The sequence below is a fragment of the Dendrobates tinctorius genome, unplaced genomic scaffold (assembly GCF_039654945.1).
Source record: "Dendrobates tinctorius isolate UK_male_01 unplaced genomic scaffold, ASM3965494v1 ptg000022l, whole genome shotgun sequence".
In the NCBI taxonomy this organism is placed as follows: Eukaryota; Metazoa; Chordata; class Amphibia; order Anura; family Dendrobatidae; genus Dendrobates; species Dendrobates tinctorius.
Genome location: NW_027361690.1, coordinates 26,947,299 through 26,974,108, shown reverse-complemented (window position 1 = coordinate 26,974,108; position 26,810 = coordinate 26,947,299). Strand labels below are relative to the sequence as shown.

At 46.6% G+C, this 26,810-nt stretch overlaps 1 protein-coding gene across 2 annotated transcripts in view; it reads left to right on the top strand.

The window, feature by feature from the left end:
- The window catches only part of HOMER2 (homer scaffold protein 2), a 377,961-nt gene that overhangs the window by 163,441 nt on the left and 187,710 nt on the right, over positions 1-26,810 (top strand). Inside the window, exon 3 of one of the 2 annotated variants that reach the window (XM_073568522.1) lies at positions 19,260-19,391. The exons of the other annotated variant lie outside the window; for it this stretch is intronic. Within the exon in view, the coding sequence (XP_073424623.1) occupies positions 19,260-19,391 (132 nt within the window). The remainder of the gene's footprint in view (positions 1-19,259; positions 19,392-26,810) is intronic. 2 annotated transcript variants of the gene reach the window in all.

Genomic DNA, 26,810 nt, shown 5'->3' with positions numbered 1-26,810 from the left:
CTCTATCCTGTGCCAGTCATTGCACTGGTTACCCAATATAAACTTATCACTCTCACCCACAAAGCGCTCCACGGTTTAGCACCACACTACATCTCCTCCATTGTCTGTCTACCACCCTTCCTGTACCCTCCATTCCGCTAATTACCTAAGACTAACATCCTCAATAAGCCGAACATCCCACTCCTGTCTCCAAGACTCCTCGCATTCTGCTCCAATTTTTTTAAATGCATTACCTAGGTCAATTTGATTAATCTCCTATACCCACAGTTTTATGCGTGCCCTAAAAACACATTTCTCCAGACTGGCCTACCGCCTCAACATATTTATCTAACTATACCTGTGTTGCCCATTTAAAATTTTCTTCAAAATCAGGACCCTTGGATCTGTCCTCACACCCTTTATGCATTTAATAGCCCTCTGTGTCTGTACTTTTACACATACTGTTTGGTTACCGGTTCATGCAGCTTTACATGAACACCCTGTTTATTATATTGATGGCTGGAACGTACAATGAAAGCAATTGTTACCATCCACCTTTCGTGTCTCCCCTATTTCCTCATAGATTGTAAGCTTGTGAGCAGGGCCCTCATTCCCCTTGGTATCTGTTGATTTATGTGATTGTTATTCTTTAATGTTTGTCTGTACAAGTCCCCTATAAAATGTAAAGTGCTGCGGAATATGTTGGCGCTATAGAAATAAAATTATTATTATTATAGATGACACCGTCACAGAAAAAAGGTGTCCAGAGTGCTTACATCTGGAGTCAGTCAGGGAATTTATCCAAATCTACCTGACGCTCAAGCTCTTGCCTTTTTAAATGGCAGTCGACAGCTGACCCTGCACTGTTGTTTTGGCTCTGTTCATTCCCTATTGCGCCTCCCAACGCATTTCCTCCATCCTTGCTTCCTCAGGGGAATTTGCTTAAGAACTCAAAGTCCCTAGAACAGCGGTTCTCAACCTGTGGGTCGCGACCCCAGCGGGGGTTGAACGACCAAAACACAGGGGTCGCCTAAAGCCATTGGAAAATACATATTTCCGATAGCTTTAGCCGCTGAGAAGTCGTGCTACCCTCTGCAGCAGCGCTATTCAGCTAGAATGCACGCCGTTATGGATGCGCGTTCCAAACTGAATGCATGCGCAGACATGATTGCATCATCCTTCCAGGGCCTAAGGGGCGGGGGGAACGCTCCACAGTCCATAGCGCATTACGTGTGTCCGGCGCTTGCTGACGTCATCAGTGGGCTGACGCAGCAAGCGCCGGAGGACAGAAGCCTAGGAGGCGGAGAGGCAAGAGGCGGAGAGCCAAGAGAGCCTGCGAGACAGCCTGCTGGTGTAAAAAAGGTTAATAATGGAAAAATTACAGTTTTAAAGTAGCCACCAAAATTATTTTTTGGTTTGGGGTCACCGCAACATGAGGAACTGTATTGCGGGGTCACGGCATTAGAAAGGTTCAGAACCACTGCCCTAGACTAAAAAGAACCCTTGCCACAACCACTAGTTAGTATCTCCATCTTGATGAAATGTATCAATCCCCGTCCAATTCTGTGACTATATCACATGGAATATGGGTGTTTTTCTAGCCATAAGTTGCCTAATGTCTTAATAATTTACCGCAATTCTCAAGCTTGCCTTAAGCCATGTTACTTTTAAGAAAAGTCATAAAATTTGGCTTTTCACATTGTCCAAACTTTCATTTAGGTCCCATGCACTTAGCACAGTCATTTCTACATAGCACGTACAGTGGGGCAAAAAAGTATTTAGTCAGTCAGCAATAGTGCAAGTTCCACCACTTAAAAAGATGAGAGGTGTCTGTAATTTACATCATAGGTAGACCTCAACTATGGGAGACAAACTGAGAAAAAAAAATCCAGAAAATCACATTGTCTGTTTTTTTTTCATTTTATTTGCATATTATGGTGGAAAATAAGTATTTGGTCAGAAACAAAATTTCATCTCAATACTTTGTGATATATCCTTTGTTGGCAATGACGGAGGTCAAACGTTTTCTGTAAGGCTTCACAAGGTTGCCACACACTGTTGTTGGTATGTTGGCCCATTCCTCCATGCAGATCTCCTCTAGAGCAGTGATGTTTTTGGCTTTTCGCTTGGCAACACGGACTTTCAACTCCCTCCAAAGGTTTTCTATAGGATTGAGATCTGGAGACTGGCTAGGCCACTCCAGGACCTTGAAATGCTTCTTACGAAGCCACTCTTTCGTTGCCCTGGCGGTGTGCTTTGGATCATTGTCATGTTGAAAGACCCAGCCACGTTTCATCTTCAATGCCCTTGCTGATGGAAGGAGGTTTGCACTCAAAATCTCACGATACATGGCCCCATTCATTCTTTCATGTACCCGGATCAGTCGTCCTGGCCCCTTTGCAGAGAAACAGCCCCAAAGCATGATGTTTCCACCACCATGCTTTACAGTAGGTATGGTGTTTGATGGATGCAACTCAGTATTCTTTTTCCTCCAAACACGACAAGTTGTGTTTCTACCAAACAGTTCCAGTTTGGTTTCATCAGACCATAGGACATTCTCCCAAAACTCCTCTGGATCATCCAAATGCTCTCTAGCAAACTTCAGACGGGCCCGGACATGTACAGTCTTAAGCAGTGGGACACGTCTGGCACTGCAGGATCTGAGTCCATGGTGGCGTAGTGTGTTACTTATGGTAGGCCTTGTTACATTGGTCCCAGCTCTCTGCAGTTCATTCACTAGGTCCCCCCGCGTGGTTCTGGGATTTTTGCTCACCGTTCTTGTGATCATTCTGACCCCACGGGGTGGGATTTTGCGTGGAGCACCAGATCGAGGGAGATTATCAGTGGTCTTGTATGTCTTCCATTTTCTAATTATTGCTCCCACAGTTGATTTCTTCACTCCAAGCTGGTTGGCTATTGCAGATTCAGTCTTCCCAGCCTGGTGCAGGGCTACAATTTTGTTTCTGGTGTCCTTTGACAGCTCTTTGGTCTTCACCATAGTGGAGTTTGGAGTCAGACTGTTTGAGGGTGTGCACAGGTGTCTTTTTATACTGATAACAAGTTTAAACAGGTGCCATTACTACAGGTAATGAGTGGAGGAAAGAGGAGACTCTTAAAGAAGAAGTTACAGGTCTGTGAGAGCCAGAAATCTTGATTGCTTGTTTCTGACCAAATACTTATTTTATTCGGTCGTCCATGACAGCACCACCTGAGAGAGAGGGATCCGCCCTTCCTAGGAACAGGAAAACCTACAGATACAAAAAGGGCGGCACCTCTCCCGCGCATCAGTTGGTTTCCTGTTCCTAACAAGGACAGAACTCCCTACAGATCGTCCGTCATGGATAACTGAATTCCCAGGCCAGCGGACCGACTCGGGTAGCGGGGGGTTCTCCTACCTCGGTCTCGCTGGGGGCCCTGGATGCGCCACGGTGGGTCCGGGTAGGATTTCCACGGCAGTGGTAAGAGCAGGCGGAGACAGGGTCCGGCGGTCGCCTTCTCCATGGGGCCAGTGAGGTAAGCGGTGTCCCCCTGTGTCTCCTTCCCCCGGGGGTGCGGTCCGTTCGGGCGGGCGCCGCCGGCGGTGTCCCACAAAGGGAGCGGCGGTTCCGAGCCGGCGGCGCAGTGCTAGCCCCTTGCCGCGCGTCCCCGCGGCCTCTGTCGCGCGGCGGAGGGGGCGGAGCCTAGCGCCGAAACCGGAAGTCGGATGCCAGTCGACTTCCGGTTGTTGTGGGCACGCGCCGATGCGCGCCCGCCGCCTGAGGGGGCCGGGCACCTGAAGGGGAGGGGGAGGATCGTGAGGAGCGGTCCAATGGGGGGCCCGAACACCGGACGGAGTTCCTGCTGATCCGGAGGGAAAGCCTTCTTAAGACAGAAGGCATTGCTGCTGAGGTGCTTCTGGAGGCTCAGCGATGGACACAACAGAAGCCCCCATGGACCCACAACAGGTGCAGCCCGTGGCAAAGCACCCCAGTGACCAGCCTAAGAGGCGGAAGGAGGGACGTTCGAGTGGACAGAGCCACAGCAGTTCCTCTAGGCCAAAGGATCCTCCTGCAGCCCCCCATGATCCGGTACCTGTCCTCATCTGCAAGGGTAAGAGATCTGCGAGAATGTACCCTGATGCAGTGTCCCCTTATGTTTTTTGATTCTCAGGGGAAGAAGGCCACAGGGAAGCAGAAGCACAAGGAATGTGCCCTCTGTAGTTGCCCCTTACCAGATGGCCACCCTAAGAGATTGTGTCAGTCTTGCGTGAGACAGACGGTAGGGACGGAGATGAGGGGTAGAACGTGAGTGGAGTATCAGACTCTTACACTCTTCCCTATTTATGCAGGTAGCGGAAGAAGCTCCAAGCTTCGCTACAGACCTGAGGCAATTAATCAGGACTGAAATAAAAGCCCTATCAAAAGAAGATTCTTCTCAAAGAAGACAGGCTAGTGTTTCAGGCTCAGAATCTTCAGTCGGCCCTAGGAGGGAAGATATCTCCTCAGAATCCTCGGCCTCCTCTTCTTCTTCCGAAGAGGATTCCAGTCGGTTCTGTTTTCCCTTGGACCAAATGGATAAATTAAAACCATAAGGTCAACTATGGGGGTAGAAGAAAAAAAGACAGAGCTGTCTGCTCAGGACATTATGTTCGGGGGTCTAGACCCCAGAAAACAAAGGACTTTTCCATTAAATGAAAGAGTCCAGAGCCTGATAGACAGGGAGTGGAAAAAAACGGAAAAAAGGGGTTCTATGCCACCTGCTTTCAAGCGAAGATACCCCTTTGAGGACCCAATAGTAAGTCGATGGGATAAGGCCCCCAAGCTGGATGCAGCGGTAGCTAAGGCCTCCAAAAAGTCATCTATACCCTTCGACGATATGGCCTCCCTTAAAGACCCCCTAGATAAAAAGGCAGATTCCTTTTTAAAGGGCACATGGGAGATGTCAGCAGGCGCCCTAAGGCCAGCAATAGCAGCCACGTGCGCAGCCAGATCCATGATGGTTTGGCTGGATCAATTGGACTCCCAGCTAAAGGATGGAACCTCGCGAGCTTCCCTCCGTAAGTCTCTTCCAATTATCCAGAATGCTGCTGCCTTTCTGGCAGATGCCTCGGCAGACTCAGTAAGAATGGCGGCCAGGTCTGCAAGTTTGTCTAATTCGGCCCGAAGAGCCCTCTGGTTAAAATGCTGGCCGGGAGATATCCAAGCCAGGTCCCGTCTCTGTTCTATCCCCTGTGAGGGTGAATACTTGTTCGGCCCCGTCCTAGACGAACTGTTAGAGAAAGCCGGGGATGAGAAAAAGAAATTTCCGAGTCTGCCGAATACATCCTGGAGACGTCCCTTTTCTAGGAAAGGGTATTCCCGCAGGAGGCAGGCCAGAGATCAGAACAGATGGGACAACAAGAAAACCAGAGGTACGGGCTTCATGTTCGGAGGAGGGGGGCGCCAAGAAGGTCCATCACGGGATAATAAGAAGCCGCCCCAATGACTAGTGGCTCCGGTAGGAGGAAGATTATCTGCCTTCTACCCGGCCTGGGCCAGAATCTCAAATAGCAGCTGGATACTGGGGGTGATAGCTACAGGACTGCACCTAGAGTTCTCCTGCGTTCCCCAAGATCGGTTCAAGGTAACTCCGCTCAAATCTTCCCCGCTAGAACAAGCTGCCCTGGAGACCGAGGTCCTCGAGCTACTGGACAAGAAAGTCCTGACGAGAGTTCCAGAGGAAGAGAGGGGGAAAGGCTTCTATTCCCCCCTGTTCTTGGTCCGTAAACCGGACGACTCATTTAGGGCTATATTTAACCTCAAAGCCCTCAATAAATTCCTGGTCGTACGTCCGTTTAAAATGGAAACAATTAACACCGCAATAAAAATGCTGTTTCAAAACTGCTTCATGGTGGTCCTAGATCTGAAAGACGCTTACTACCATATACCCATATGTCTAGCACACCAACCTTTCCTTAGACTGGCGGTTCAGTTGGAGGGGTCAATCCAGCACTTCCAGTACGCGGCCTTACCCTTCGGGGTGGCAGTTGCGCCCTGAGTATTCACCAAAGTGATGGCAGAGGTGATGGCCCATCTGCGCGAGCTAAACATTCTAGTCGTTCCCTATTTAGATGACCTCCTTATAATAGGCAGTTCAGCCGAGCAGTGTTTAGAACAATTACAGAAAACAATGGCGGCTCTAGAGCGGTTGGGATGGCTACTTAATATCAAAAAATCCCGTTTGCAGCCATTAAAAATTCAACAATTTCTAGGCCTAACCCTAGATTCTAAAAAGCAGGAATGCCGTCTGCCCCCAGAGAAGCTGCTGCACCTGCATGGCCGGGTCCTGAACGCTTCCAACAACCCCTCCATGTCCCTCAGGAAAGCCATGTCCCTGTTGGGTTCCCTCTCATCCTGCATTCCCGCGGTCCAGTGGGCCCAAGTTCATACGAGAACTCTACAGGGCGAAGTTTTATGGTATCAGAGGATTCTTGGGGGTAACTTAGAAGGTCGACTGACCTTATCCAGAAACACAATAGAGTCCCTGGAGTGGTGGCTAGAAAGAAATAACTTGTCTAGAGGGGTCCCTTGGGAGTATAACATTACCCGCGTGGTCACCACGGATGCAAGTCCTTCCGGTTGGGGGGCGCATATGGAGGAAATTCTGGTCCAGGGCCTATGGGAACGGGATCAGATACAAATGTCTTCTAATTTGAAAGAATTGACAGCGGTAGTACACGCAGCTTAAGAGCTCCTTATGTATCTACAGGGCCATCACGTACGAGTTCTCTCGGACAATCGAGTGGCCGTGGCCTATATCAACCACCAAGGCGGAACTCGATCCAAAACTCTGATGAATGTGGCAGGACAGTTGTTCCAGCTAGCAGAGCGGCATTTTTTATCTCTCACGGCTCTTCACATAAGAGGAAAAGAGAACGTCGCGGCAGATTTCCTAAGCCGCAATCTGTTAAAACAAGGAGAGTGGGCCTTAAACTCCTCCATTTTCGTTCAGATCGTGCAGAGATGGGGTCAAGCAGAGGTGGATCTATTCGCCACCAAGGAGAACTCGAAAACGAGACAGTTTTGCTCCCTAAATCCCAGGGAGACTCCTCTGGCAGTAGATGCGCTACTGATAAAATGGGACTTCAGGCTAGCCTACGCCTTTCCTCCCCTATCTCTACTTCCTCTGGTGTTGAGGAAGATCAGGAAGGACAGGGCAAGGGTCATAGTCATCGCCCCGTTCTGGCCCAGAAGAGCATGGTTCTCGAACCTCAGGATCATGTCGGTAGACGATCCTTGGGTTCTCCCGGACATCCCGGACCTTCTGTCCCAGGGCCCGGTCTTCCACCCTCAGGTGGCTGGCCTACATCTCACGGCGTGGAATTTGAGCGGTCACTGCTAAAAAGTAAAGGCTTCTCCCCAGACCTAATTGACACTCTACTAAAAAGTAGGAAAGTGGTGACAACTAAGATTTACGTCAGAATTTGGAAAAGATTCCTCCAAAGCTCAAATATAAATACTGATGATTCCGTCCCTATAGGCCAGATCTTGGAATTTTTACAAAAAGGGCTGGACCTGGGTCTCTCCACCAGTAAGTGCAGGTATCCGCCTTAGGGGCCCTCTTTAGCTGCAACATCGCGGCTAACTACTGGGTCAATAGGTTTATCAAAGCAGCGAGTAGATCCAGACCAATAGTAAAGAATAGACTCACGCCATGGGATTTGAACCTAGTCCTCACAGCTATGACAGAAGCGCCATTTGAACCCATCGCGTCAGCCTCTATTAGGAGCCTGTCCCTCAAGATAGCTTTCCTAATAGCCATAACGTCAGCCCGTAGGGTAAGCGACATTCAGGCATTGTCTAGGCGCCCACCTTTTCTTCAGGTAAAAGAGGATAGAGTAATACTTAGACCTGACCCAGCGTATTTACCAAAAGTAGCCTCCAGTTTTCATAGGTCGCAGGAAATAGTCCTTCCATCCTTCCTCCCAAAACCAACTAATGAGAAAGAGGAGAAGCTACACACTTTAGATGTTAGGAGATGCCTCTTGGAGTATCTAGCGGCTACCGATCCCTGGAAGAAAGACAATGCCCTCTTTGTCTCCTACCAAGGCCCTAGGAAAGGTCTTAGGGTGTCCAAAAGTACACTAGCCAGATGGATTAGAGAAGCAATCTCGTTAGCTTATGCCTCAAAAGGTAGAGTAGCTCCGGAGAAATTGAAGGCGCATTCCACCAGAGCCGTGGCGACCTCGTGGGCCGAGAGATCGGAAGTCTCCATCGACCAGATTTGTAAGGAGGCCACTTGGTCCTCTCCGAGCACTTTTTATAGTCATTATAGGCTAGACTTGGGTGCTTCTGCAGACCTCTCCTTCGGTATCAGGGTTCTGCAGGCTGTAGTCCCCCCCCTAAAGTAGTGATTACTCTCTGTAATTCTCTCAGGTGGTGCTGTCATGGACGACCGAATAAAGTCTTAGTTACTCACCGGTTAACGGTATTTTTCGGAGTCCATGACAGCACCCATAGATTCCCTTCCCTTAGTTAATTTGGGTGTGCACGTCTTCCCTTTGTACATATCCACGGGTGATAAAAATTTAAGTATTAATATTGTTGTACATATAATCATGCATTAACCTTGGAGGTCCTCTTTTATGCTCTGTAATCCAACTGATGCGCGGGAGAGGTGCCGCCCTTTTTGTATCTGTAGGTTTTCCTGTTCCTAGGAAGGGCGGATCCCTCTCTCTCAGGTGGTGCTGTAATGGACTCCGAAAAATACCGTTAACCGGTGAGTAACTAAGACTTTCCACCATAATATGCAAATAAAATGAAAAAAAAACAGACAATGTGATTTTCTGGATTTTTTTTTTCTCAGTTTGTCTCCCATAGTTGATGTCTACCTATGATGTAAATTACAGACGCCTCTCATCTTTTTAAGTGGTGGAACTTGCACTATTGCTGACTGACTAAATACTTTCTCCCTCACCCATGACAGCACCACGGAGAGAGGGGGTCCGCCCATCAAGGACAGGAACCTACAGACAAAAGAGCGGCACCTCTCCTCCGCCCCCAGTTGGGTTCCTGTCCTTGACGGGTGAACCATGGCAGCAGGAGTGCAGCGCTTACCGGAAGGTGAAGATCCGGGACCGTCCCATCCGCGGTCAGACAGCGGGGAGGCCCCTGTTGCGGCGGGGTCGGTTGCCGAAGCCGCCTCCGCTGCAGCTGAGGGGCTGTCCAGGGTGAGCGGGCGGGGAGGACCGGGCCGCCGCTCCGGGAGAAGTAGGGGCCGGGGGACGCCGGTATAGGGGCAGCGCCGGGTACAGAGGTGTACCAAGATGGCGCTGCCCCGGAAGTAGAAGGAGGAACTTCCGGGTCCCGCGGTCGACACATGCGCAGTGCGCACTCCCCGGGGGAGGCAGCGGTGCAGGCCAGGAAGACAGGTGACGCCAGGGCGGCTTATTCAAATTTGGAACGCTGAAGCAGCCTCAGGGCTGGAAGCGTTCAGGCGTGATGGATAGCGACCAGCATGAGGAGCTACAGCAGCCTAAGCATCACCAGCACCGCCAAAGGGATAAAGACGGACGGGGGAGCCGGTCCAGTAGCCACTCCACGCAGCATTCAACTGCAAGGAGCAAGTCACCTGCCGTGGATCGCCCAGTGAGGGATTTGGATCCACTTCCAGAACCGGTACCTGCAACCGCGCATGGGGGGTAAGTGGATCTTCGTGAATGTTCCCCATTGTAATAGACTTCTTTCCCTTATCAGGGAAATAAGAGAGAAAAAACCAAGAACAGGGAATGCCCCACCTGTAGGAAACATTACCAACGCCCTGGGAGAAAAAATTGTGTGACTCCTGTATACAGGAGGTCCTCGGCGGTGAAACCCCGGATCATGCCGCAGACCTAAGGGCGGTAATCCGCGCAGAAATTCAGAGTGCCCTTTCATCCAAAAAACGGGAAAGGAAAGGAAGGAAGGGGGACGTGGTAATAGAGTCCCAATCAGAGAGCTTATCGTCAGGGGAAGTCACCTCCCATACTGTAAATACCGACTCGTCATCCTCCGAAGAGGAGACGGAAGGTCGTCATTGTTTCCCCCTGGACGAAGTGGATGCCTTAGTAAAGGCGGTAAGATCCACTATGGGGGTGGAAGACTCCCGGACTGATAGATCAGTCCAGGACATTATGTTCGGAGGACTGGGTCAAAAGAAACGGAGGGTATTTCCGTTAAATAAGAACGTCCAAGGCCTCATAGATAAAGAATGGGAAAAAACGGATAGGAAAAACTCTACGGTTCCTTCCATCAAAAGAAAGTACCCATTTGATGAGGAGGCATCCACATCGTGGGATAAGGCCCCCAAACTAGACGTGGCGGTAGCCAAAGCTTCAAGAAGGTTTGCACTCCCCTTTGAAGATATGGGTACCCTGAAAGACCCGTTAGATAAAAAAGCGGATACCCTACTTAAGGGCACCTGGGAATCAGCAGGGGGAAACATCAGGCCGGCGGTAGCGGCAACCTGTACCTCCAGAGCTCTTATGGTATGGATAGACCAATTGGAGAGACAGATAAGGGAAGGGGTTCCCAGAGATAAAATCCTGGAATCCATGCCAGTGATAAGAGGGGCGGCAGCCTTCCTAGCCGACTCTTCGGCTGATTCGATAAGATTGTCATCCAAAACGGCAGCCTTGTCGAATGCAGCTAGAAGAGCTTTATGCTTAAAATGTTGGCCTGGGGATCTCCAGACAAAATTGAAGTTATGCGCCATTCCCTGTGAAGGAAAATTCCTCTTCGGGGAAACCTTGGATGACATCCTCGAAAATGCAGGCGACAAAAAGAAAGGCTTCCCAAACCTAGGACCAGTGAGCGCCACAGGCTTTAAACGGTCCTTTCGGAACAAAAAGTTCTTTCAGAGGAGACCCCCGAGAGACCAAAAATGGGAAGACAGAAGAAGGGACAGGGGGTTCATCTTCGGTAACTCGTCCCGGGATAAAAAAACCCGCCAAGTGACTGTGGGCCCAGGGTGGGAGGGAGACTAAGTTTTTTCCTCCCAGCCTGGGAGAAAATATCCAACAATCCCTGGCTGATAAATCTTGTAAGATCAGGATTAAGGATAAACTTTTATTCTCTCCCGCCGCAAAAATATATTATTACCCCGATAAGGTCGTCAAAAAACGAACAGGACGCCCTCGAAAAGGAGGTCCTGAGTATGTTGGACAAAAAAGTCCTACAGGAGGTTCCCCCACAGGAGAGAGGCAGGGGTTTCTACTCGCCTCTCTTCCTGGTAACCAAACCAGACTGCACCTTCCGCACCATCATAAATTTAAAAAGACTGAATTGCTATATCAAGAACGAAAAATTCAAGATGGAATCGATCAAATCGACCATCAAAATTCTCTTTCCGCAATGCTTTATGGTGGTCTTAGACCTCAGCGATGCCTACTACCATGTCCCCATTCACAAAGAATCCAGGCAATACCTCAGGCTAGCAGTCTCGATAGCAGGAGAAATAAGAGAATTCCAATACAAGGCCCTGCCATTTGGGATCTCAGTGGCTCCACGGGTCTTTACGAAATTGGTGGCAGAGATGATGGCTCACATAAGAGAACAGGATGTTCTGATAGTGCCTTATTTGGACGACTTTTTAATAGCGAGCAACTCAGGCCAGAAATGCACAGAACAGAGGGACAGAGTGATGAGCACTCTAAAAAACCTCGGGTGGCTTCTGAACCTGAAAAAGTCAAGGCTGGAACCAAGGAGAGTCCAGGAGTTCCTAGGCCTGACACTGGATTCAAACATCCAAGTTTGTTACTTGCCAGATCACAAAAGGGACAGAATTATTCATATGGTACAAAAAGCGAGGCAAAACCCTTCTATGACACTAAGACGAGCAATGTCCCTGTTAGGGTCCCTCTCTGCATGCTTGCCGGCGGTCCAGTGGGCACAAATACACATGAGGGATCTGCAGTGGGATATCCTGACCAACCAGCGGGCCTTAGGAGACCACTTGGAACATCATATTACGCTAGTTTCAAAAACTATTCATTCCCTAGCCTGGTGGGAGGACAAAAACAACTTGTCCAAAGGGATCCCCTGGGAGGCCAAGATCACACATGTAATTACCACCGACGCCAGTCCTGTGGGATGGGGAGCACACATGGGCATCAGTGTGGCTCAAGGGGGATGGAGAAGTCAAGAACTAAAAGCCTCCTCGAATCAAAAAGAACTGCTAGCAGTAAATTATGCCTTGAGTCACTTTTTGCCAGCATTAAAGGGCCATCATGTCCGGATATTCTCGGACAACCGAGTAACAGTGGCCTATATAAATCACCAGGGGGGAACCAGGTCCAGAATGCTAATGGAGGCATCCTCCGAGATATTCAGGTTAGCCGAGGAAAACTTACTGTCCCTATCGGCGCTACACATACGGGGAGTGGAGAACCAGACAGCAGACTTTCTGAGCCGTACCCAACTACATCAAGGGGAGTGGGCTCTAAATCAGTCCGTTTTTCAGAAGATTGTGGAAATGTGGGGAACCCCAGACATAGACTTATTTGCAGACCACAAAAACAAAAAAGTGGAAGCATTCTGTTCTCTAAATCCCAAGGGGAATCCTCAGACCCTGGACGCATTTATGCTCCCATGGACACGGGGACTACTGTATGCCTTCCCACCGACCATTCTCCTCCCGGTGGTGATAAGGAAAGTCAGGGAAGAGGGGGCTCGGGTAATACTTATAGCCCCTTTCTGGCCAAAAAGAACATGGTTTTCATGGCTCAGAATAATGTCAGTAACCGACCCCTGGGTTCTACCAGATCTCCCCGACCTTCTATCGCAGGGTCCTGTGCTACACCCCCAAGCAGTGAACCTCCATTTAACAGCATGGAATTTGAAAGGTCACTGCTGAGGGGGAAAGGATTTTCAGAAAATCTAATTTCCACGTTACAAAAAAGTAGAAAACCAATTACAATCAAAGCCTATGGTAAAACCTGGAGGAAATTCCTATCCAGTTCGGGGGCAAAGGTTCAGGATGGAATACAAATGGATAAAATCCTGGAATTCCTCCAAAGGGGGTTAGAACAGGGACTAGCGACTAACACACTGAGGGTACAGGTAGCGGCCCTAGGCGCCCTCTATAATCAGGAGGTTGCGAGCGACCCTTGGGTATCACGGTTTATGAGGTCCGCAGCCAGGTCTAGACCAATAGCTACCCAGAAAGTACCATCATGGGATCTGAACTTAGTGTTGTCAGCCCTAACAGGACCCCCATTCGAGCCTATCCAGTCAGCTCCACTAAAGACCCTATCATTAAAAACGATACTGCTAGTGGCCCTAACATCAGCTCGCAGAGTGAGTGACATTCAAGTCTTATCGGCATTACCCCCATTCATTAAAATTATGGAGGATAGAATTATATTGAAACCTGACCCTGCATATTTGCCCAAGGTAGCAACACACTTCCATAGATCACAGGAGGTAGTCCTTCCTTCCTTCTGCCCAAACCCTACGAATAGAGGAGAGGAGAAATTTCACACATTAGATGTGAAGAGGTGCTTAGTGCACTACCTAGAGGCCACCAAGGGATGTAGGAAGGAAGGATCTCTCTGTGTTTCCAGGGACCTCGAAAGGGGCTCGGGGCGTCCAAAAGTACCCTGGCAAGGTGGATAAGGGATGCGATTGCCCTGGCATACTCATGCAGCGGGAATACCATCCTGGAGGGTCTAAAAGCCCACTCTACGAGAGCAATGGCGACTTCATGGGCAGAAAGATCAGAGGTATCAATAGAACAGATCTGTAAGGCGGCCACCTGGTCAACACCTTCTACCTTTTTCAAACACTATCGCCTAGATCTAGCCTCTGCGTCTGACCTGACCTTCGGGAGAAGGGTCCTTCAGGCGGTGGTCCCTCCCTAAGCTACCAATCTCTGAAATTCTCTCCATGGTGCTGTCATGGGTGAGGGAGAATAGCTTAGTTACTCACTGATAACGGTGTTTCTCGGAACCCATGACAGCACCCGCTTAATTCCCCCCTTTTTTCACGTGTGCGGTGAGCACGATTTAATGTGTGTAGAGTGTGTTCTTAGACACGAGGCTTCTCTATAAGTATACAAATTATAATGTTATGTATATACTTTTGTTGTTAACTAACCGGGAGACCCTCTGATGCTCTGTAACCAACTGGGGGCGGAGGAGAGGTGCCGCTCTTTTGTCTGTAGGTTCCTGTCCTTGATGGGCGGACCCCCTCTCTCCGTGGTGCTGTCATGGGTTCCGAGAAACACCGTTATCGGTGAGTAACTAAGCTATTTTTGCCCCACTGTACATGGCCACATGGATCCCTTGCAGCTCACTGCTGTCAAGCTGTACTCACTCAATACCTCTATATGGCACCATATTATAGAGATATTTTTCCCTATAAGGGAAAAAATAGTAATAGTGTAGTAGTAGTCATCCGTAGACTTCCATAAGTGCCATGTTATGGTTCATGTTGGTACAGTTGTGTATGAACCCCTATGCACAGATGCAGATAGTTGTTTCAGTGCTAGCAATCACTTGTCCATTGTGGCCAACAAACATTAAAAAATCTGCGTATTCAGGTAACTCTAGATTAAAATACTGTTAAAAAGAAAAGCTAGAACTTGAATGATTATTGCATGACGATTCTAGAGAAAAAGAAATAGACCAACATGAGCTGAAGGCCTCAAGCAAAGGGTCACATGACTAGCTTTAAAAAAGCGGTAGATAAGAGGAAAGGAGGAGTTGGCAGTGGAGGATATAAGATGAAGAAATGGTAAGAAATGTAGACAAGTGAGGAAATTTTACCTTCCCTTCCTGAAATATTTTTTTAAATGGGTTCAAAATGGAACTCTTGTGGGAGATTGTTTGCGTTAGGCCGGTGTCAGACTTGCGAGAAACTCGCACGAGTTTCACACGTCAATACCCGGCACTGCCGCCTGCACTTGGATCAAGCATTCAGCTGCATAGAAATACATGCAGCTGAACGCTCCGATCCAAGTGCCGGCGGCAGTGCCGGGTATTGACGTACGAGTTTCTCGCAAGTGTGACACCAGCCTAAAGGCAGGCCTGTGGCGGGTAGGAGTTTTTGATGTCAGTGGGGAAGCTAGTAGTGGGGTGTTTGTCATAAATATTGTTCCTTCAGTTAATAGTTACCGTAATATGGCTGATCTGTCAAATTTCGGGCTTTTGTATCCTGTGAGTCAGGTAAAACCTTTACCATCTATGATAGTTTATAGGGCACCCGAGCTGGTGGGGATGGCTTGGAATGAAGAAGTGGTGATTTGATGAGAAAAAAAACTTTGGTTGTAAGATTTTTGGATCGCCAAAAAAACCCTGTTTGTATGTATTGGAATATTGAAGTGATTCCAGTTATGATTACGATATGTTATTTATGTGAATTTGTATTTTAAAAAAATGGCGGTTGCGGCCGATTTAATCCAACCCAAGTTTCCTCTTCTTTTGTGGGGATTGATCTGGTTGGATAGAAAAGATGGGGAGTGTTGGGTGGCCGGCAGGTGGTAAGATTTGGCTGAGAGGGTGAATGGGACCGATTTCGTAATACCACCTCATGTTCAACAGGTTTTTTCACAAGTTGCCTTTTGTATATAAATAATTTTGGTTGGCTTATGGTGAGAATTTTCTTCTGTGTAAAGCATGAATACATTCACTCAGTAACAACAGGTGCATCTTAAGATGTTCTAGACAGACAAATAGGTGTCTGAACACGTAAAGGAGAAATTCCACAATATTTCTGAAGCAACTTTCTTACGAATCCACAGTAATGAGGGCAGCCTGGCTGACAGATCTGTTTAAACTAGCAGAAATGATTAGGTGGAAACCAAACCATTGTATGATGCATTTCAAGGGTGTGGGCATATTAATCTGACATGTTGATATCTAACTTTTCTTAAGGGCATTCAGTAAAAATACTCAAAACAAACTCCTATTCCTGCTTATCACCTGTTGAATAGCGAGGTTGCTTTGGCAGCATTCACTGTCAGTCATTACACGCGATAGCTTCTTTCATCATAAATACAGCTCCTAAAGATGACATAAATACGTGGTTATTAGTGTAAGCATTGGTAAAATACTCGTCCCTTTTTCTTATCCCATATCCTCAGTGACTCATGCCTGGCATAATGTAATTTTTAAACCGCGCATGTTCTATAATAGAAGTGACCTTTTCAGGCTGGTGATGAGAGTTTAAGGTTAATTCTTCCAATTTGCTGCTGGATGAAACATGGAAACTTCTACAAATGCAGAAGCTTCATATTGATTTTTTGTACATTTAAGTTCATTATAGAATTAATTTACTCACTAATGAAACCCATGAATATTTAATCTAATACAGCTAGGGAGTAAAAAGGAACAAAAGTGACAAATTGAAGTTTTACTTGTCCAAATCATTAAGAATGGCATACTATTCAATATTTGTGAGCATGTAGCACTCGGGTAGTAGAGCTATCAGTTTGGGGTTCAAAAATCCCCCCCCCCCCCAGTGTTCCCTTTTCAAAGATTAGCCGTGATTTCATATGAACTGCAATCTATAGGCAGGAACTTGAAGCTGGATTTGCAATTTATGATTCAATTTTTCTTTTTAATAAACCTATTTCCTTTCCAGAATAACAAAAGGCAGAAACACAAATGTAATAAATAACCCACTCTCTGCGCTAGACTATTTCCATAAGGCCAGGGTCACACTTGCGAGAAATTTGCACGAGTCTCTCGCATTAATACCCGGCACTCGGGACCGGAGTGTGCGGCTGCATGTATTTATTTGTAGCCACACACTCCGGTCTGGAGTGCCGGTAGCAGTGCCGGGTATTGATGCGAGAGACTTGCGCAAATTTCTCTCACCACACTCGCAAGTGTGACCCTGGCCATACTCTCAATTCTATAGTAGTTACCAAAACGGTGCAGCTCTGTCACTCTGCCTCAAGTGGTTAAAGCCTATTTTCCACATGGATCAACTTTTTTTTTTTTATTTCTGATATACAGTACAGGCCAAAAGTTTGGACACACCTTCTCATTCAAAGAGTTGTCTTTATTTTCATGACTATGAAAATTGTAGATTCACTCTGAAGGCATCAAAACAATGAACTAACACATGTGGAATTATATAATTAACGAAGAAGTGTGAAACAACTGAAAATATGTCTTATATTCTAGGTTCTTCAAAGTAGCCACCTTTTGCTTTGATTACTGCTTTGCACACTCTTGGCATTCTCTTGTTGTTTTTAAGAGTACAGTCTATTTAATATAACCTAGTCCCTTTTGTATAAATATATATTTTGAATTAAAAATATATATAACTTGCAGCAGAGAGATTCCTGTATTGGAGGGTTGAGGATAACACTGGTTTCCACCATATTTTGGGAGGGTCATATCTCCCTATTTAGCGATGATATCTATTCACTCTACTCTTAATTTGTCTTGGCTTGAATATAGACATCTACAATCTTTGTTACCCATAGGAAACACAGACATTATCATTCAACAAGTACCAAAAAAATGACTGGCACTTCCAAATAAGAAAACTGGTTTATACAGGTGCAAACTAGGAGTAGCCACCTCCATATACTGTACATCAAACAAAGTTGCACTCTGTAGTGGTAAAGCCTTAAAATATGTAATATATGAAATATGAATAGCACTACTGCTCTAGATAATAATTAAAATAGAGACGCTTAGCACATAATTTGGCCAATTTATGCATTCCCAGCTGCCAACGACACGGCGGTCTCATATCTGCTGGGAACCTAAGTGTCTAGTATGAATACCTCTCTTAGGCCAGTTTCACACACCAGTGTCTTCAGTATGTGTGGTGACTGTTTTCACACATACCGGAGACACAGACATACGTAGCCCCGTTCAAATAAATGGGTCTGTGCACATACCTGTGTTTTTTCACGGACCGTGTGACCGAGTGACCCACTCGTCGATATGTCCGTTTTTGTGCAGCTGCGCAGATCACAAGGACCCATTAAAGTCAATGGGTCCATGTAAACATGTACAGCACACGGATGCTGTCCGTGTGCGGCATCAGTACCACACGGATTGCCGCCAGGGAAGAAACGCTACAGTAAGCGCTGTACCCTGGCAGCGGGTGCTGAAGAAGCTCTCATCATTCTCCCCTGGTCTGCCGGCGATCGGCGCAAGCAGAAGAGAATGAGGAGTTATATTAAAGTCAGAATGATGACTGCAGGTGGAGGCTTTTGGGACTATTACTGCCATCCTCTGACACTTGCTGCTGTTAATAACAGTGACAGCAGGAGCGGATGATCAGGGTATTCCTCAGCCGTCGCCTGAGATATAACTAAATAAATGAAAAAATCTGGCGTGGATTCTCCCCTATTTTCAGCTGGTCAACTTCAGCAAGGTTGGTTATCAAGAATAGAGGGGTCCCTGCACTGTTTTTTACATTTTTTAAATAAATAATTAAAATGTGAGGTCCCCCCATTTTTGACAACCAGCCTTGCTAAAACTCACAGTTGGGGCTGGTATTCTCAGGCTGGTAAGGAGCCATTGATATAGCCCCCCCAGCCTAAAAACAGCAGCACGCAGCTGCCCAGAAAAGGCGCATCTATTAGATTAGATTTAGATCTATTAGATTATTATTATTTTTATTATTATTAGATGCGCCAATTCTGGTGCTTTGCCGGGCTCTTCCCACTTGCCCTGCAGCAGTGGCAAGTGGGGTTAATATTTGTGGGGTTGATGTCACCTTTATATTGTCAGGTGACATCAAGCCCATGGATTAGTAATGGAGAGATGTCTATAAAATCCTATAGTTATATGTTAAATAAATATACAGCCAGAATAAAATCCTTTAATTGAAAAAATGACACAGACTCCGTTAATATTCTCAATTAAACCATACTTAGGACCTCGCCTAATTCCACTGAAGCCCTCGATCTCCTGTAAGAAAAAAAAAAAAACAATATACCATACATGTCTGTTGTTCTGTCCCAGAAAAATTCTCACGGTGATCTGCTGTGAAGTATGTAGCGCCTTACTTTGTGCGTTTCTTTTGTCTTTTTCTACTTGGTGTCAGTGTAATTTGTGTTTAAATTCAGGTAGCCTTCTTTCTTTTTCTTCTGATATCCCTCCCCTTGATATTTTATCTTGCATTTTTAGATGTATATTTTAATAAGGATTTGAACAATAAACAATAATTTGATTTTATTTGAGAATTTCTGTCTTGCTCCATTTTGGGGGGGAAATTAAGTAATATTATTTATGATTTAAATTATATGGAATTTCATTTGGTATTAAACACAGATGACTAACTTTTCCTCTTTCTCTCTTTTTTATTGTATTCCAGGTAATTATAAACAGCACAATCACACCCAATATGACTTTCACAAAAACATCTCAGAAATTTGGCCAATGGGCCGACAGCAGAGCTAATACAGTTTTTGGTCTTGGATTTGGATCTGAGCAACATTTGTCCAAGGTAATAATTCTGGAATATTCGATATTAAAATAGGTTTTCCATTCACAAAACAAAACAAACTGCACCTCAGGATATTTAAAAATGATAATGTTCTTTACTAGTCCTCTCTGGGTTCAGCTCTGAGTCTGCACCGCTGCTCCAGATGTCTTATTTTGTCTGTGTTGCTGACGTGTCGTCTACAGACCAACAGCTGGTCATTGAGCTTAGTGGCTGAGTGACTTATTCCGATAACACAAGGAGAGCCAATGAGCTCAACGATTTGCTGCAGCGCTGTCTATGTGATGTCAACGATTTAGACAATAACAGACTCCAAGAACAGTGCTGGTGAGTAAGACAATTTTTTTTCAATAAACTTTGCCTATAGCCAGTGGGTTCATGAAAATGGAAAATGTTTCCAAGCACCCAAACTTTATGAGCAGGACTTACAAGTTTAGCGTTTGTGGTCCTGCCTTTATAGAACATAAAGTCCATTCTTACAAGCTCTCATTGGGATTTGGTGATTTTTTATTTTTTTTTCCCAGTGAGGGGCCCATCGTTACTTTTGCAGTCCACAGTATTGTATTGTTGCACAATCTCATAGTGGGCAAACAAATACTTACAAGAACACTCATTCCCGACCATTGACATATGGAAACCTTTTGCGATCAACCAACAAATCGGCAAGATTCTAGTTGGTCCACTGATTGGTTTGCTAATCCATGTAACAGGAATGTGCTGACAACAATATGCATACTATATTGAAACAGATTAATTGTATTAACGATCATTCTGTCCCTATGCAGTGGAATAGATGATCCACAACTGTCAGGGTACATGGTTCTTTGAGTCTACCATATGTCCTTATGGTGTGAAACATTGTGTAAATGTGTGTGTTTAATTCTCCTTTAAGTGCATAATCTTTTTTCCCTTCACCCATGACGGCACACCTGAGAGAGGGATTTGCCTAGCCAGGACAGGAACATACTGGAATATAAGGATGGAACCTCTCCCCTGCTTCAGTTGGGTTCCTGTCCTTGGTGGGAGTCCCGTGCTGGAAAACGGCGGTATCTGTTATGAATGAAGGAAAAGTCCCAGGCCTGTCCCGGAGTTGGGAGAGCAGGTCGCGTACCTGTGGCGCTGGCCTTCGGGTGCTGGAAGTGCCGTCCACGGGTCCCCCGGGGGCATGGTGTAGGAGCGGGCACGGGCTGCACAGTCTGCTTCGTTCTGGCTTAATTTGCCTCACCGCCCTCTCCTGTGCTCCCCAGGCCAACTCTCAGTTGATCCTTGCATGGTAAAGCGGCCGGGGCGACTTCCGGGTGTCGCTGACGTCATGGGCAATATGGCGGGCCACAAGGCAATGCCAGTAGACGCGTCCCGGTGACATCAGGAGGGTGCTGGAAACAAGATGGTGGCGTCCTGTGTGGTGTTAGCCGGTGTTGGAATCGAGTGTGTCCGGCTGGTGTTTGCATGGGGAGGAGCAGCACCAGAACCGGAACGAGTCGGATGGCTCTGGCTACCATTTTTAAGTGTAGCCAACAGAGCAGGTGGCTGCTGAGCAAAATGGACATAAGCGACTCACAGCAGCGGCAGTCGCCACCACCAACACCAGTGCAGCCTACTGCTCACCGACCGCATGGACAGAAAGGAGGCAGCTGTTCAAGTACTGGGAGCAGCAGCCATCCCAACCAGAGGTCCCAGGATTCCTCTGTGTCCAGAGAGGATACATTGTGTCCCACCGCATACTATCAGCACAGAGATTTCTAAAAGGGCGTTTGGAAGGGAAGGTAAATCTTTCCTCATCGGTCAGAGACTCCCTCAGATGGTGGACAGACAGGGCAAATTTGACATCAGGGGTTCCTTGGGAAAGACCGGTAAGCAATGTGATATTAAAAGACGCGAGTTCCTCAGGGTGGGGGGCAAACCTGAGAGGTCAGGCAATTCAGGGGTCTTGGGCGCCTCAGGAGCTGAAGTAGTCATCGAATCTAAAAGAACTTTGGGGTCACGACGTCTGGGTTATGTCAGACAACTGGGCCACTGTGGCATACATCAATAATCAGGGGGGAACAAGGTCCTACTCCCGAATGTAAGCAGCCAACAATGTTTTTCAGATGGCAGAACATCTCTTATCCATAACGGCACTACATATAAAGGGTACAGAGAACATTGAGGCAGACTTCCTAAGCCGCAACAGGCTAAAGCAGGGGGAATGGGCCTTAAACCCCAGGGTTTTCCAACATATGGTCCTCCTATGGGAAATGCTGGAAATAGATTTGTTTGCCAACAAAAGCAACAGGAAGGTAGAGGTTCTGTTCGCTAAACCCAAGGGAAAGGCCATTCATGGTAGACTCCCTACAGATCCCTTGGAACTTCAAAATTGCTTACGCATTCCTGCCAGTAGCCTTGATTCCAACAGTGGTGAGGAAAATCAGAAGGGATCAAGCGAGAGTGATTATGATTGCCCCATTCTGGCCGAAAAGGCTTTGGTTTTCCGTATTACGGATAATGTCTCTATCAGATCCGTGGATTCTGCCGGAGATTCCAGACCTTCTTAGTCAGGGGACAGTATTCCATGCCCAGGTGAAGGGGTTCCATCTAGCGGTTTGGAATTTGAGCAGACACTACTGAGTAGTAGGGGGTTTTCACCAGGGCTAGTTTCCACCTTGCTAAGGAGTAGGAAACCCATAACTACAAGAATCTATGGCAGAACATGGAGTAAATTCCTAGAGTTTTTAGGGAAGCTGTTTGTCCAAAAACCTCAGATCGGTCCCATCTTAGAGTTTCTGCAGTCGGGGTTGGAACTGGGGTTAGCCACTAGTACCCTTAATGTTCAGCTGTCGGCCTTGGGTGCATTGTACAACTGTACCCTTGCGGCTAATAGATTGGTGGCAAGATTTATAAAGTCCTGTCATAGGTCCAGACCAATCCCAATCCCGAAGGTTTACCCGTGGGATCTAAACTTAGTGTTGGAGGCTCTCACAAAGGAACCATTAGAACCCATACATGTGTTGTCAGCAAAATATCTTGCCCTAAAAACAATCTTATTAGTGGCTCTAACTTCAGCCTGTAGGGTTAGTGACTTGCAGGCCCTTTCTATAAATCCTCCTTATATGCAAATATATGAGGATAGGATTGTGTTAAAAATAGATCCAGCATATCTTCCCAAGGTAGCATCAAAGTTTCATCGGAGTCAGAAGATTGTCCTCCCCTCCTTCTGTGATCACCCTAAAAATTCGGGAGAGGAAGTTTCACAATCTGGATGTTAGGAGGGCGCTGGTAGAGTATAGGTCTGTGACTAGTCAGTGGAAGAGGTCCCGGTCCCAATTCATAGCCTTTCAGGGTAGCAGGAAGGGTTATGGAGTGTCAAAGGGTACCATTGCCAGGTGGATTAGGGAGGCGATTAGTGTAGCTTACTCGGCTAGTGGTGCTCCAATTCCTGATGTCATCAAGGCTCACTCCACCAAAGCCGTGGCGACCTCCTGGATAGAAAAAGCAGAGGTATCGATTGACCAAATTTGTAAGACCACTACCTGGTCCTCGCCATCCGCCTTCTTTAGGCACTATAGGTTGGACATATCCTACTCTGTTGCCTTGATCTTTGGTAGAAGGGTGCTACAAGTGATGGTCCCTCCCTAACGTGTTCCACATTCTCCAAAAGTCTCTCAGGTGTGCTGTCATGGGTGAAAGGAAAACACCAAGGTTACTTACCAGGTAGCCATTTTTTCCGGAGCCCATGACAGCACCTGTATATCCCCCCCTTTTCACCTTATGGTTGTGCACTATAGATGGGTGTATTTATAGTGTGTTGCTGGTTATATGTATAATTAACCGGGAGGTCCTCTCATGCACTGTAACCAACTGAAACAGGGGAGAGGCACCGCCCTTATATTTCAGTAGGTTCCTGTCCTGGCTGGGTGGATCTCTCTCTCAGGTGTGCTGTCATGGGCTCCGGAAAAAAACGGCTACCGGTAAGTAACCTTGATTTCTTAAAAATTTCTTGTAGAGAAAAAAAAAAAATTGGCCTGTTTTCTAACGATAATTTTTTTTGCCGCGTTTTTTGTCGCTTCAAATTTTTTGTTCCACAAAAAAGTCAGCATCTTACAGTTCCAGCAAAGGAAATTGGAATTATAGAAATCTCCTGCCATTGTGTTTATTTTTTTTTATACACAGCGTAAACTGACCTGCGTTTGAAATATGCAATATGTCAATCTCACTCGCAGGTACACTGAGTTGTATGTGTGGATTTTCCCCATGGACTTGCATTAGATGCAAAAAATCCGCAGGTAAAAAACGCACTTTTGTTTTTAGTGCGTTTCCGCTGCAATAAAACATATGTAATCCACACATCAATAAAGTTTTGTCAAAGCCAAATGCCAAGAATTATAAAGGACAAAGCTGCTTTAACCATAGCTTAACAAAAAGATTTTAAAAACTTCAGCGTCAAAAAAAGATAAAAACTTGAGAAATAAACATGTAACTTAAATTACCTAATGGGTCTGCAACATTAAAAATTCCCCAAAAGCTCATCTGATGAACCTAGCCTTGATGTTCTACAACATATGTGCTAAGCATATTTGACGAAAAGCACCTTGGTCCTCATATCTCTTTAAGCTTCCTCACAAATGTAGAATTATCATTTTTTTTCTTGAAAAACTACAATATAAAGCAGCACTTGTTAAAAAAAATAAATAAAAACCTTACACCTAAAATAGTCTGAATTGGATTGTGACGAAGGCTGCTTGGAAATAGCACTGCAAGTAATTCCCATAGCAACCTCCTACTTGACAGAACATCTCGCTTACATGTCCTCCTACATTCATTAGAAAATGTTGTCTGATTTATCCAGGCTCTTTCTATAGGATTGTGACTTGACTTTTTTTTTCTTGTCTTGATTTCCTGTTCTCCATTCATCTTTTTCTTAGTTCTAGCAAAATGTTTAAGGCTTATTTAAAGGGAACCTGTCATGTGAAAAAGCACTATTAACTTGCAGATACGGGGTTAATCTGCAGGTTAATGGCATTCTGAAGCTGCCTGACGCCTGCACTTAGAGCCCCGCTGCTGGGAGGAAATTAACTTTATTCCTCTATGCAGCCTTGGGATTTCAATCATAGAGGAGCGGCTTCCGTCACCCGTCTGTGTATAATGAGCTGTGGCATTAACCGTGCCCTGGCAGGGACTTGCAGCCAGCTGTGAAAAAGTTAATTTCCTCCCGGCAGTCAGGTTCTCGATGCGGGCATCAGGTAGCTTCAGTGTGCTATTAACCTGCAGATTGACCGCATATTTGCAGGGTTAATAGCGTTTTTTACATTACTCGTTCACTCTAGCGAGGAGAAAAAAAAAAGGGGTTGAACTTTAAATTCGAATGACCGCTGATACACATTTAAAACGGCGACTGTTAAGGAGCCCATTTCCCTCACTGCCAATTTAAACCCGCAATCAGCAATAAGTTTATAGCGCACCCCAGCGTCGGGAAAATCTCCGGGGATTTCAGCTACCGATTTCAGCCCCGATCAAGAGAGGCTGTACTGGGCCCCCTGGTCTTGAAGGTAGGCCAACATGACACGGTTGGTGTGGGAATATACTGAGCTGGAGGGACATTTGGAAGATTGGGGGATAACAGACTGGTACAGAGGTGGAGCTGGAGTTAGGTCTTGGGGGAGGAGGGGTCAAAGGTGGGATTGTGGGGCATCAATATAAAATGGTCAGCCATCTTAGTGCACCCACCCTCCCTTATTTGGGGCTGGGGTTTACGGGGGTGTTTTCATTTGGTTCAGTTTTCTGTAGTGTTGGGATCAATAATGATTTAGAATAATTATGGGTTCTTTATTATTAACCCCTTTGAAACTAAGCCTGCTTCACCTTAATGACCAGGCCAATTTTTACAGTTCTGACCACTGTCACTTTATGAGGGAATAACTCTGGAACGCTTCACCAGATCCTGGTGATTCTGAGACTGTTTTCTCGTGACATATTGTACTTTATGATGGCGTTAAAATTTCTTCGATATGACATGCGTTTGTGAAAACAATGGAAATTTGGCGAAAATTCCTCTGTGCTTGGTTAAAAAAAGTAACCATTACTGGCTACGATAATTTTTGTTCTTGATTTCTTTTAGTGTTTCTTAAAGCCAGAAAGTTGCCATTTGAAATGACTTTAGTTTTGTGCCATGTCTGTGATCTGCTTTTTTTCTACAAAATTAAACAACTAAATGAACAATCCTCCAAGGCCGGTGATTCCATAATCTTTGCCAGGGGATGTATAACGTGGGATAAGACCCTGCACTCCTTTGTTTTCCTACAGTTTGCACTACTTGCTGTCACACACTAAAAGACGCATTTTATTGCGAAAGCTAGTATTTGCATCACCATATTTTGAGAGTTATAATTTTTTCATATTTCGGCCGACAGTCATGCGAGTGCTTGTTTTTTGTGGGACGAGCTGACTGTTTTACAGGTACAATTTTCAGGCACATGAAATTTTTTTGATTGCTTTATATTCCAATTTTTGGGAGACAGAATGAACAAAAATCAGCAATTCACTAATTGCTTTGTTTTTTTTTTTTTTTCATACTGTTCCACGTGTGGTAAAATTGATAAGACCGCTTTATTCTTCAGGTCAGTATGAATACAGCGATACCACAGTTATATAGTTTGTTTTGGCGCTTTTACACAATAAAAACTATTTTGTAGGAAAAATAATTATTTTCCCTTCACCCATGACAGCACCACATGAGAGAGGGATCCGCCCCGCCAGGACAGGAACCTACTGAAACATAAGGGGCGGCACCTCTCCCCCGCTTCAGTTGGGTTCCTGTCCTGGAAAGGAATCCCTCTGACAGCGGCGGTGCCTGTCAGGATGAAAAGACCCAGGGCCGTCCCGGCGGGTAAAAATTGCAGGGCTAGCTTACCTGCGACGTCGGCAGCTGGTAACGCAGTCCCCGGGGTTTTGCCTGATTCGGGCCCCGGGTTCGTGCGGGCACGTCCCGATGTCCTCCCTTCGGAGGTCCTCCCCGTGCCGCCCTCCCCCTGCGCGCGCGCGCCCGTCCTTCGCCTGCATGCAGGGGAAGCCGGGGGCGGAGACCGGCATCTGACGTCAGCGGCGCAGAGGATTCTGGGAGCGCGACCGCTGACGTCATCAGGACGCGACGGTCATAGCGCAGGGCGCGACGCCGGCCAGGAGAAGCGGCTGGCGGTCGCGGGGGGGAGGGGTAATGAGGGGCTCACTCACCGATAAAAGGAGCAGAAGCGGCTGCAGGGGTGACAATGGCGTCTCAGGAGGATCGCTCACCGTCCCCATTGTCCCTGCCCCCATCGCAAGCTTCTGGTTGCAAGAGCCGCTCGAGCGGCAAAAGCAGCAGCCGTCCAAGTCACCGATCGAGGGATTCCTCGAGGTCAAAAGAGCGCAGAGCGCACGCTCCTTCGCAGCCCCAGAGCCCGGTATCAG